Source organism: Drosophila subpulchrella, chromosome 3R (assembly GCF_014743375.2).
Source record: "Drosophila subpulchrella strain 33 F10 #4 breed RU33 chromosome 3R, RU_Dsub_v1.1 Primary Assembly, whole genome shotgun sequence".
In the NCBI taxonomy this organism is placed as follows: domain Eukaryota; kingdom Metazoa; phylum Arthropoda; class Insecta; order Diptera; family Drosophilidae; genus Drosophila; species Drosophila subpulchrella.
This window is the reverse complement of record NC_050609.1, coordinates 15,931,080-15,944,605: the sequence shown is the minus strand read 5'-3', so window position 1 is coordinate 15,944,605 and position 13,526 is coordinate 15,931,080. Positions and strand designations below refer to the sequence as shown.

The 13,526-nt window shown below is 41.3% G+C and overlaps 2 protein-coding genes across 2 annotated transcripts; both read left to right on the top strand.

The window, feature by feature from the left end:
* The first annotated feature begins 618 nt into the window (after positions 1-618).
* Positions 619-1,401, top strand: LOC119562519. Its single transcript, XM_037875716.1, has one exon. It carries the CDS (start codon positions 694-696, stop codon positions 1,279-1,281), a length of 588 nt encoding a protein of 195 aa, XP_037731644.1. The 5' UTR covers positions 619-693; the 3' UTR covers positions 1,282-1,401.
* Positions 1,402-9,514: 8,113 nt separating this feature from the next.
* LOC119553728 lies at positions 9,515-10,162 on the top strand. The gene has a single exon (XM_037864320.1). It carries the CDS (start codon positions 9,515-9,517, stop codon positions 10,139-10,141), a length of 627 nt encoding a protein of 208 aa, XP_037720248.1. The 3' UTR covers positions 10,142-10,162.
* The last annotated feature ends 3,364 nt before the right edge of the window (positions 10,163-13,526 follow it).

Here is a 13,526-nt window from a genome sequence, read left to right as displayed (position 1 = left end):
TCCGTTGGTCGTTGGTCGTCGGTCTGCTTGGGTTTTTCGCCTAGTTTTCCGTTGGCCAGGAAAAGTTCACTGCAAACGGGGCCATCAAGGTACAAGTTAGTGGAAAAAGCGGGGTGGGAAAATATTGCCACATCAAAATGCAAACGCGAAAGGCGAAAAGAGTCTTAAGTGAATTGAATGGAAAACTTTCAAACTGCGGGCGCCATCAACTTTTGGGTGGCAGCAAACTTTTCTGAAGCCTGATTTGTTTATAGTTTCCAAGATTGGCGACTTTTTGTGACCCATTTTGGCCTTTACTTCAACATAATTAGACTAACTTGGTTTGACTTTGCTATCAGCGTAATTGTATTTATATTTATATTTTTAAGTTGAAATAGAAATATTGAAGAGTTAAAGGCAAAAGCTATTCAATCAATTTGAATGACTTTTTGATATTCAGGTTTCAACAAATTTAGCAGTAATTGCTATACAATTTTATTTTCTTTGTTTTAGAAAAAAGTTTTTGTGCTGTTTGGATTTTGTTTTTTGATATGGGCAATTAAATATTTGAAAAATGGAAATGTGTGGCAGGATGATTAAAGGTTTGGAAATCTAAATAGGCCTAGAAAATATAGCTTAAGAACAGACAAAATATATACATGATACAAGCAACAACCTAAATAACACTAAATAAAAAAAACAGAAAGACATACAATGCTGGGGAAAAGCCAGAGTTTCACCGGAAAGGGTTTCAAAACTGAGAGCGTGGCAGCCAGGAAGTCCACCAAAAAAGGCATCCTAACCAAAATGAAGAAGGGCCATACCAAGAACCTTTTCCACTTTCCCATCGGCTTCAAGATAGACTCCGCCATGGCTAATGATCGGGTGTCCGTCAAACGGGATTATGGATATATGCATTCCAAGGGGGCGTCCACTCCGTATCCGCAGAAGACCCCGTCGATAGATGAGATGTCCTTGGCGGCCAAACTGGAGTCGGATAGTCTACTCGTGTCGGGGACGAGCAGCACCTCCTTTTGCACCTCGCCATTGAAAAGTGTAACCTTGCTTTCAAATGGATTGACCTTTCAAATGCGACGAAAACTCTTCGACGAGGGGGAGTTTACTGTCTGCAAGGGTCGCAAGATGAGCGACGTCTACCATAGGACAGATGAGGATCTGGAGGACTTGTCCGTACCCAACCAGCGAATAGATACCAGAAATAAACCCTATAGCAACTACAAAGACGTTAAGGAGTACTGCGCTGTGAACAACATTGAATTAACCCAGGGATTCGGCGGCTAGCGACTCGGTGGCTTGTGGTCCTCAATTGTTGTCATCGAATTAAGAGCGGGAATAAAGTGCTGGGGCTGGGATCTCCTCCAGCTCCTCGTCACCACCATCTGTCACTCTTTCAGGTGTCACTCACGGGGGATAAATGGTGCCAAGTGCAGCGGAAAAAGCGGAATGCAAGTGAGAGTGCTGCCTTTGGAGTGGCCTGACTGGAAGATTCGCGGTACGGTACTCACTCTGTTGCCAAATCCTTTGACTTTTGAGAGCATCCTTAACTAAGAACTATTCATTTAAATTGGTACCCAAGTAGTGGTAGTACCCTTAATAATTAAGTATTTTTTGGGTTACAGTACCCTTAATAATTAAGTATTTTTTGGGTTACAGTGTGACCGTTTTTATGACAGATCTTGTATACAAAGCTAAGGAGAAAAAGGATAATGTTGTTCAAGCTTTACAGTTTTGAAAGTAGTTCATGTTTAACCATACGTATTACTCAAATATTTGTTTTATATCCTATTAACTTTGTAACGCAGCTCTTTTCAGTTTCAGTTTTAAGTACCATAACTCCGATTGTTCCCTAAATACTAAAAAAATTGGCCTTCATAAAATACTCATATTTGTATCAAATTTTAAAATTTAAAAAAAATGCCCATTTTCATTATCTAGTTGGCAGCACTGTTACAATCAGTTTCGCAAATGGTACGTACCCCTCCTAATGCTCCATGGATTCCGGGTAAATAAAGCCAACGCCTCTACGCTTTTCGCCGGGACACAAGCACAGATCCACTCAACTTCACCCACATCCTAGCTCCAGACACCCAGAATTCACCGCCTTTCAGCTTCTGCGGTTCATTGTACTTTACGAGCATTTTCAGCTTGCTAAGCTCGCGACTTCCGCGTGTTTTTCCTCCATTCCGGCTGCCATTTTGTTGCGTTTTTGCGTGGTTTTTTCCGCTATCCCGGATTCATCCTTTGTGTTTTCCCGGGCACGTGCATCGAACAATGGAAAAGCGTGAGTGTGAGTGTTAGTTAGAGTTAGAGCCACGGCGGTGAAATATTTGGCTATGAATTATGGCAACACAGATCGACGCCTTGTTTCTAAGCCCAGATTGGCGTGGCTGTGACAGTTTCGAAGGTTCGCTGCATTCGTTGCATATCGCGTATACGCAACGTTTTTAGGGTTCGAGCTCTTGTTCGGTTTCGGTTTCTAGCTGTCATATTGCAAACGACACGCCAGGGAACCATGGCATCGGGGGATATCCCTCGGTATTGTCCTCCAACCGACTGTCTTTTTCGGTCTGCGGTCGCCGTGCCCCCGAAAAGTTCGCCGGACACCGCCAACGAAAAACGGATGCCCTCTGACAGCTGTTCGTGTTTTTCGGTTCTGGCCCGAAAACTGCACCGAGCAAACAGCAAATTGGCAAAGGCCGTCACATTAGCGCCATTTTCCACTCTGCGGTCATAATTCACTGAAATTAATTGTCGCATTCGAGTTTTCTGCGGTCGCGCTCTGAACTTTGGCGGCTATCTTCTGGCTCCGATTTCCAAAGTCCCCGGGGTGCTGTAAATATATATCCTTCGGTTGACTTCTATTTAAGGTCTTCCTCGGGAATTGTTAAAGTTCTCGGTTTCGCGGGCCTTAAACGAATTTGTGTACTTTTAAATCAAAGCCTTCCACTTGAAGAGCCTCGGAAGTTTGCCAAAAAGAATTTGGCCGGGGATCTTAGAAGCCCGGCTAAGTGCCAAGGGTTTTTTGCCTTTGCATTCCTCTGTTAATTTTTTTTTTGGGGGCCATTTTAAAAAATAAAAAAGGGAGAATTATGCAAAACATAATAATAAAATTTAATAAAAAATACCGGAGCTCGCGGGGGATTCCGCTGATTGTCCCAATGTGTAATGGGTCCGGTTTCGGCTAATGCTGCAACATTTTATGCAAATTCTTTCGAGTGGCCCGGATCCAGAGAGGACCCATTCTTGGACCCTCCAGCCATCTTTATCAGGTATTTGTTTATGCAGCTGCCAAGTCAAGTCGAGGCTTATTTTATTACATTTCTTGGGGACTTGGGCGATTTGGGGGAGAGAGTGTCCCGAACCGTTGCCGTTTATACAAATGGCTTTTGAAATAGGCAAATAAGTACTTGGTAAGTAAATTTTGGGCACCACCTGCTTACCTTCGGGGGGCGGAGCGTCAATCCGCTGGCGCTGGCACATAAAAATAAGTCGGGAGACAACGATGTCATTCAAGGACTAAACAAAAAGTTTGAAACTTTGCTTTGTTTTATTCGTTTCGGGTTATAAAATGAAACGAATGTTGGCAAACTTTAGGCTGGTTTTTTGAAAGTCGGCAAATAACAGCGCGCACCATCAGCCACGCCCATTTGGAAAGTGGTGGGGGCGTGGGCGAAGTGGAACTGAAGGTTTCTTCAATGGGTGTGAAATGTGGAGCTGAAAAACAAAATAGTTTTAAAAGAAACCTATAAATATTTTAAGCACAGTACCAAAATCTGTAAAAATTATATTTAATCAAGAGTAGATAATGTCGTATATTATTTTATTTCATTTTGATATTACCTGTGCATAATTATTTTTGACCTTAAAAGTAAACTAGTAAGTAAGTATAGTAACCTTAAATTTTCAAGGATCGTGTCATAATCTTTTAAAATTGTAATTTAATCATAACTATAGGATGTTTCAAAAATGAAACCCCGCATATATATATAACAAAGACATATAATAAAATAACCACAGATTCCTTTGCCAGACTTTTATTGCCACTTTAAGCCCCCTTGCCATATTTTTATCCAAAAAATCTAGGGGCTTAACCCACTGTCGATCTGAGCGCCCCCGGAAACAATAAAAATGCCGCGCTCACAATGCTTCCAGAAAAAAAAGTGCTTATTACGCCGTATAGTTGACTACGGTCTTTATTGGGAACAACGGAAGCGCCGGCAACAATTGAAATAAATGAATTGGGCGAAAGGATTGTTGGGCAAACATAAAACGGAATTACTGGTGGGGGGCAAAGGATTTGGGCCGATTACGGATTAAATTTTGATATTGCAAAGCGAATGCTCGGGCTGCTAACGGAGCCACTTTATAGGCAATCGTCATTGTTTATGCCGCCACAAATTCTTCAAAAGTATTAAATCAACTCAACGAAGCAGATGCTGACTTAAAGAGTTTCAGGAACGCATATACATATGTGCTCCATATATATTCCAGAGGTTCTGTTGTGATGGGGGACTCACAACTAAGCCAATTTTTAGAGCCCACCAACTGGGGGGCCAGAGAGAAGCTGGCACCTATTTCAAACTCAATTAAACACGAAAAGGCCAGAGAGTCGACATCCCAAACCCCATCCCCAAACCATTTCCTAACCCAACGAACCCAACTCCCTGGATTTTCATTCGGTGTGTCATGAAATTCTGCACGGTGGACACAGCTGTTCTTTATGTGGGTTGTGCCCCACCAATGGTGAGTGGGTGAGTGGGTTTATTGTGAGTGCAGTCTGCCCGGGTGGATTAAATATTTGAATACTGTTGCCATACCGGGTCCTGGCTGGGTGTTTCATTTTGATCTCATTTAAAGGGCTTCAAGCCACCCACGTTCTTTGGCATGGTAACTAAATAAAGAGCTTCGGTCAGTGCCGAAACTTTTAATAAGAGTTTGGCAGACTTTAACCTTGTTAGATGGCAGTGTCGAACTCAGGGGAATGTTTAAGAATTTACATAAAATAAAAATCAATTAGGCCAAGAAAGAAAATATAAATTTCACTCTATTTCGGAAAATGGTTAGATTTCCCATGGGTTTTTTTAGCTTTTAAAGCTTGAAATAGTTTTATTTTAATTCAGAAATTTTAAGTTCAAATTTAAATTAGGGCCAGGATATAATGATTATTACCATTAGCAACGTTCCTATAAGCCCTTTTATTGAAAATATTATTTTATTTATATTTAACTTGCTACGAAACATTTAAAAACTATATAGATCTTGCTTATATATAATTAAAATGAGTGTTTTAAAATATGTACCCGCATATTTGTACATTAGTGACAGAGTATATTGATTCTACTCCCATTAACCACCAAAATGACAAAGTTGTTTAACTGAAAATACCCCCTGCAATCCTATAAATCCTTTTATGGCCCAGGATACTATCGATTCGTTGGCACAGAGTTGAAGTTCCCATGGCAAAATCAGCAACACAAGCAAAGACAACTCAACATCAACAAAAAGCACACACAAACAAAATTGCCGATTAGAATGAGAATGTTTGCTGTATTCCGGTCATTTGCATATGTGTATGTACAATGTACAATGTACATTTCACCAGACATTCGGGCCGTGCCAAACAAGCATGTAGCATAAAGTACGGATTCGGACACGTGGACACCTTTTTGACCCATCAAGCTTTGCATTTAAATTCGGCAAGTGACCCGCATGGTGACCATGCATAATTAGAGCCACTTTTGGGGGCTTGTTATGGCCCAAATATTTGGCTTGTAAATTGATTTCCTTTCGGAAGTTGGGGGCCAAATGTGTGAGGTCTAGCGTCAAGATCAAGGATATAGGGATATCATGATGTCGGGAAACAAAGAATTTACAAATTCACCAATGTCAGTGGCAGGCAGTTCCAATGATTTTTGATCTGCATTTTCCACACCTTAAACGCAATTCATGTTGTCATATTTCAGTTGAACAATTTATGCAAGATTATACTCCTTTATTAAAGAGTTAAGGGGTAGGTTTGCTGGTTACCTGATATGCATTTATAAAATACTAAAGTAGTAAGGGAGTTAAATAGAATAATTTTCAATTACATTTGATATAACATGTTGTTAAAGCTCTTTAAGTAACAAACCCAATTACCTGATATCCTAATTGTCGACTTTGTACACATTTTTCATATTAAGGCTCCTATCATATTTTCTTTTGTTGCCTGACAATCATCAATTCGAACTGATTGCCAAATACACCTGCTCAGTGATGCTTTTTATAGCCCCGAAACACCGAACAATTCAACTGGCCCGGAGTCAACGAACCAGCAATGCCACTCCCCCTCCGATTCCGATTCTGATTCCCATCCGTAACCCAATTCCCATACCATACCATACCATTCCGATTTCTGATTTCCGATCCCAATGCGAAACTGTCCCACTGCTGACCATTGCGCTTTGGAGCGGAAAGCTTGCCAATTATTGTGTGCAAAGTCCATAAATAATATGGCTGGCATTGATGCACGGAGCTGGGGCTATAGGGTATATATGTATGGTTTGGCTTGAGGCTTGGGACTGGGAGATGCTCCCATGAAGAGCTCCAAATGATGCCACTTGCATTGAGTGGAGCTTGCCCATTCCATTCCCAATCTAATCTGCATTTATGTCGCCTGGCCTCCTGGAAAGCGGCTTCTTCGCCTGGCTTCTGGCTGTTTCAGGACGCTTCAGGAGCTCTGTGTTTGTCCCCGGCACACATTTCGAGTGTTTTGTTTATGTGGAGCACACATTTCCACATTTCCAGCTCAAGACATGGAGCCGTCGTTTGCATAATAATTTAACTCATTACCCCATGCTCCGTTCCCTGGCTGAGAAACTAAATAAGCATAAGTAAGACACATTCATTTGCCAGACGAGTTCGCCTCCTCCTTCGGTGGGCAAAAGGATTTGCGGCACCCTGGAGCACTAACGAGGTAATTTCGAGGCTCGGCGAGGTCAAGATGTGACGACGACACTTGCAAATACAGCCACCCAACCACCCATAACCCATCCACCCATCCACCCACCATCACCCAGGCTGTGATGAATGCATTTCTGTTCTGCTGGGGGAGCCCTCATTACGCATACGACACGTGCGCCCGTCTCCTAAACGTTCTGCCATTTAAACTGTTGCCATTTACCTCTGCGAAGGGGTTTCCCCGGCCTGTCAACATAATTGATTTGGCTCGCTCGATGGGAATCGATAGCCAAAACGCCTTGGGGAACGCCATTCGAATGGCAAGTTTTTACCTTAAATTTGCATATTCGTTAGCCCGAAACCGAAGTTCGGCTCACTACTACGGCAGCTAACGATGCACATAAAGTGCTGCAGGTGAAAGTTTCGTGGCCTCCGCTGCAAGTTCCACATTGCCGCATTGCATTGTCCAACTTTTTATTGCCTTTGCGGTGCTCCAGTTTCGGGAATCGTTGTGGTAATGGAAATGCGAATGAAAATGGCAAGAAAAACTATGGATAAATTACTTCTCTTTTAGTGGCTTTTCAATCTACTTAAAGTGGCATTTGCGAGGATATTTCCTATTTATATTTAAATTTTCAGAAATTCCTCACATGAATTACTCAAAAGAGCATACCTAATAAACGAAAATAAATTCAAATAGGCAATTTTAAAATGCAAAAACCTTGTCGAAGTAGAGATAGCACTAAAATTGAACTAAAGGAAATTGAACTTCTTTTATAGACCAAAAAACAAGGAAGGACGCTATAGTCCTATAATCCTACTCAGCTAAAGGGACCAAAGAAAGAAGGAGATATGCAAGATCGGCTAGTGATCCTGATCAAGAACATATATACTTTATGGGGAACGCTTCCTTCTACCTGTTACATACTTTCCGACGAATCTAGTACACCTTTTACTCTACGAGTAACGGGTATAATCATTTTGCTTAAAATCATTTTAGTATGCATCATATTTTTTATATAATTCTTATTTCTCTTTAATTACGTTTATTTTATAAATATTATATCAATAGTCCTACAAATAAGGCATATTTTGAATAGAAAAACACCATGTTGTGCAATATCCTGTTTATGTGGATTAATTTTATTTAGAAGCATCAAATGTTTAGTTTAAAAATATTTTTATCAAATATTATGTCACACGAATCCCACAAGTTAGAAATCTTTTGAATAGATAAAACCCCATGTTCTGCAATATCTCGTTTATGAGGAGCAATGGCAATGTCATCCTAACGTTTAATCGCCCGATTAATAAATAGCTCTGATAAAATACAACACAATACATTGTCTAGACGGAGGAAGAATGGCTGGGGAATCGGGGAATCAACTGGTTTTTGCTGCAGCTTCTGTGCTTTTTCCGTGCGTTTCCTTTTTACCCACTCGGAGTGAAAATATCCTTGTAGTTTTCGTGCTGATTCTCGCTTTTCTCTAATCTCTCCCTCTCTATCTGTATCTCTATCGCAGCTTTTCTCGTTTTCCTGTCCAGGTCAGTGTCGCCACCCAAGGGGGATTCACATCCTGGGGAGCTGTTCTGTTTTGTTTTTTTTTCCTACGCTTTTTTTCAAGTCTCTGGCTACGCCTTTTCAGAGCTCATCCCGCATTTTCCGCCGCTTTTCCTTCGCAGCGCCCGATGCAACGGCAATTCACTTAACTTACTCAAGTCGTTGAGGGCATAACTTCCGCTCCGCATTCCGGCAGAGGACCCAATCCCTATCCCTATCCCAGTCCCCATCCCCAATCCCAATCCCAATCATCCCAGCACTCCGTTCACTGTCTTAATGCCAATGCTCACACATTCCATGGCAATCCTCATACGCATTTCGCAATCCTTTTCCCCTTGGCTCATGCAATTGTGCACTTTACTGCATGTGAGGTTGCTTAAACTAGTTGGATTACTTGCGACTATAAGAAGATTGTAAGTCGAAGTCGTATGAATGGGGTAAATATTTACAGTGCCACCGGGAATACGTTTCTCATTTTTTGTTTGATCTGTATTGGGTCTTTAAACTCACAGATAAATGTGATTGCAAGAGTTGGGGCACAGATAATGCTGGCTCGTATGGCCTTATGGCCTTATGGCCTTATGACACTGGCTTACATTTTCACTATCTGATAGGATTTACTTATAAAAGTCATGGTCATAAATCACAAGCTAACAATCCACATTAGTTTAAAAATTCCTAAGGCTATTCTTCTTTTGTAAATAAAAATGTTAAACATTATTTATAAACCCAATTTATAAAGCTTGTATTACCTATAAAATATTCTCTATGTTGCACTTTGGCGGCGGCTGTTTCATGGTCGTTAGTGAAATTGGTTTAACTAGATCAGTGAGTTGCCACCAAAGTGCTAATTGCACTGGTTTCGGGCCTAAAAAACCTCTTTGGCCAAGACAAACAAGTGGAAAGCGCAAGCCGCCGCCAGAAGAAAGTGAGTTCGAGTTCGAGTTGAGGTGTGAAAATCCCAAGCCGTCGAGATTCAGTTCTCAGATAATTCTCGACCTAAACGGAAGCAAAATGAGACTGGAATTCTGTGTGGGTTTTCTGTGCCTCCTTATATGGTTGCACCGCTGCTCCGGCGAGGGTCACCTGAAACGCTTGAGCAGATCGCTGATCTTTCCGCCGACGAGTCCCACTCGTGTGCAGTTCATCGGTGGCATTGGTATTCCCGTGGAGGGCCTCCACTTCGAGTCGGTGACCTCGGGCTATGTGCTCAAGGCGGAGTACTACCTGCCCACCAACTCCACGGAGATCACAAGGGTCTACCTCAAGCCCATGGCCATTACGGGCAGGGAGGAGGATCAGGATTCGACCTATGGAGCATTATATCGCTGGATTATCTACCGAGGCATTGAGATGGTCCTCGAGAATATGGGTTTGCCTGGGAGAAGTTGCCTCCTGAGGTTGATCTGTGAGCATGCTGCACTGCCTCTGAACCACGAAAGTGGACTGCTGGGCGAGCTATTGGACATAGTACTGAGGCCCTCCAGTTCGGTGGACCAGTTGGGACAGTCGTCGGATCGGGAGTACCACACATCGGAGCACTTTGGCCAAAGAGGAGGCGATTGCCAGGCGGCCTTTGCCTCCAAATGCAAGAAATCCCCCTTGGAACTCATTAGTTTACTGCTAGAAGTCAATGAATAAATTCGTTTTAACCATAAAACAGATGAATATCAATTCTTTTTACCACCACAATCACGTACGCCCACAATTGGGGTGTGACAATTACAAAGTTGATAAACATTTTAATTAGTTTTGCGCACTTGCTGCGTGATCTGCCTGGCAATCGGCATCAATTGTAATTAAGGACACGCCGTCTGACGGGGCGTATGCGTAATGTGTGAAATCAACATGCAAACAGGATCACTAGTGTACTTAACTCGCTTAAATTTAAATGGCAAACATACACACTATCTGCCTGAATTATGTGTGGCGGCTTGGGTTAGAATTTACTGCCTACTCATTAAGTAATCCTGGGCACGTATGTATATTTAGGGCACCTCCTAATGGGCTTAGTGAATTTTGGACAGTTCGAAATAGGTGCTGGTTCTGAAGTCTGGCAGCAGGACAGCCATGAAATAATTACACACATTCAATGAAACGCGACCGGAATTGAGAAGGTGGAGTCCCCATCTATACACTGATAAAAAAAAGGAATAGTATCGAAATACCTGCATATTGAAATTAAAATTCCTTATTAAATATTTGAATTAAAATCAAAAACATAATGATCAAAACAAAACTTAATAAATTGCATGCCTAAATTTTTAAATATTCAAAAGAAGTTAGCAAATGCTTAAAAATATTCTAAATTTAAAAAAAAAGTTTCACGTTAAAATCGAAGTATAAGATCTTTAAGTGAACTATAATGGTTACACTAAATATATCCATATTTAAAGAGAAACTGCAATGTATGAAAAAATAGAAAAAAAATTTTTATTGAGTAGAAAATCCTTGGACTTTCTGCGTTTTGTTTGTCAGTGTATATCCACCCCAACGATTGCTTTCGGCATTTCAGTGCCAGAATGTGGAAATGAGTTTAATATTAATTAACAGCACGTCAACGCGTTTAGCAGGCGGAAAATCCCATGCAATCCATCGGGTTTGGGTCATTAGTTGAACGCTTCTGTGTTTCGTTTGTGTTTGTTTTAAAACACTTTGCCCACTGGGGTCTCTGTTACTCTGGAACTCTGGGGCCTAGCCATAAAAACAACAATATGAAAATAAAACTCTTTCGGTTGGTCAGTTGGCTTCATTTGTCTTCAATTTACAGGCGCCCCGAGGCCAGTACATATGGATATGTGTGGTAAATTATTTAGCAAATGCAAATGCAATTTTTCAGCTGGGTGCGGACATTGTTTGGCCCCCAGGGGTAAAAGGGTTCGGTTCAAAGCGATCCCCTTGTACGCATATCGAAGAATAATAACCGAGTGCCAAGGCAAACAAGAGTGACCCGGCTATTTATTAATATTTCGCTTTAATATTCCCCCCCAGGAGCTGAGTTTCACACATCGTGAGGCATTCACTTGAAAATTCCTCTGTCCATAAATTCTTCAGCAATTTCCCAACTTAACTGACATATGAGGCGTTTCCTGTCCGGTTAGGGGTACTCACTCCTGGCTCCATTAAACGGGAATATGCTAACTGCAATCCTTTCGCACTAAACATAATTTAAGGGCCGGAACCAAAGGAGGAGCAACCAACCTCCTGTCGAAGTGGGGCTACCATTTTGTAGTGTGGAATTTATGGGCAAATGTGGAGATAAACTTGCTGTCATTTATCAACGAGCCATTGCCATCGCAGGATTCGAGTCAGGGTCCTGCTGGGCTGAGTGAGTGGGGCCTTTTGAAAACATTTTGACTTGAAATGATTACGCCAAAAACTCAACAGATAAAGCCCGGAGCACGGATGCGACCATAAATCAGTAAGTAAATGTGACTTCCTCGGCCTGCGAGTTGGATGGAGGGTAGGGGATGGGGTATAAGGATGGGCAGTGCCAGGACCCGGAGTCCTCCATTTCTCGCTCGAGTGCTGAATGGACGAAGGTAACTCTACCAAATTGCAGTGCAGCTCCTCCCTAGATTGGCAACATTTGATGGCAAAAGTTACGTTCGCATTTATCTTTCGAGCAAGTGTCACTTGAGAGTTTCTTGAACCGCAGCCAAGTCCGGAGCCCAGTGTCCGGCGGAGAGGCATCCACATCCGCAGTACATCCTTCGGAGCAACAGGAGTCCTCTGCCCTGTGTCTTGTGTCCTGGGCTTTAAAGGGGTTTCCTGCTAATGGCCACTGAACATTGATTTTCCCCTGAGTTCAATAAGCAGCTGTCTTGTCTCTCGTTTAAATGTTGCAAAATGGCAATCATATTATCAACTGTTTAAGGACATTTTGCCTTTAGCGTTACAGTTTCAGCTTTTACAAAGGATTTAATACTATTTATATAATAGTGTTTGCTGGTGATTTGGCTAGGCTAATTAAATCATAAATCTTATTTGTCAATTGACAATTGAGAAATTATTTCATTTCCTTAAGACAAGTCTAAAGTCAAATATAAATTGGATGCAAATATTTTAAGTCTTCACGAAGGATTTAATTAAGTTTAGTCAACTGTGTTTATTGGTAATTTGACTAAGCTAACTAAGTTATAAAAATTATCGTATTTCAATTCATTCGAAATAAGAATTTATTTTATTGCCTTGGGATAAGCAGTTTCATAAACGTCTACCTGAACTTTAAAAGTTTGCCTTTGACTTAAAAATTATACAAAATTGATTTAATTTTTAGAAGTAATTACTTTAAACTTCCAAAATTCCCCTATTTCAAAACAAAGTACCTTATAATTAATTCTCTAAATTTACTAAAATCATTATTAACTTCCAATCAATGTGGAATTTCTAAAGCTAGGTCAAATATTTTTGGTGTGTAGGATATTTGATATCAAACTGCACAAAACCAATGAGTAATTAGTATTTTATGACAGTCGAATATGTAAAGGTGCGCAACTCTATCCCATAACTCCCTGGCAACCATCAATTAAAATTGTGTTGAATTTCCAAAGCAAATTTGCCTGATTTGCAATTCCCTGGATGGTAATGTTGTTCCACCGATTAAGTTACAAAATTCCACAGCTCCACAGCTCGTCGTTTGACAAATTAGCTGACTCGGCAGCAGTTGCTATGTATTATTGTAATCAAAATCTTGAGTGGTGGGAGTTTGCCTTACTTCAGTTTGATTTATGTGGCATTAAGTAATCATAATTTATGCTTAGCTTGAGACAAGAGAAAACTTTCGCCCTGGTATTTCTGGGCAGGCTAATGACTCGCAGTTTGGAGTTCGTTGGCAGATATTGCAATTTGCATATGCACAGAGTCGACGCTGATTAGCATAATAAAGTGAGCGGCATCCCGGTGGCCAGGGATGTGCGGACTGGCAGTCGCAGCAACACGTCGTATGCGCAATATTAATTATTCAAGGAGCAAGCTCGACAAAAAAAAAAGAAAACATAAAACAATGCGACACTTGTCGTCCTTC

Excerpts from the sequence above, each read along its gene's own strand:
- LOC119562519 (XM_037875716.1), top strand. The coding sequence starts at position 694 with ATGCTGGGGAAAAGCCAGAGTTTCACCGGAAAGGGTTTCAAAACTGAG.
- LOC119553728 (XM_037864320.1), top strand. The coding sequence starts at position 9,515 with ATGAGACTGGAATTCTGTGTGGGTTTTCTGTGCCTCCTTATATGGTTG.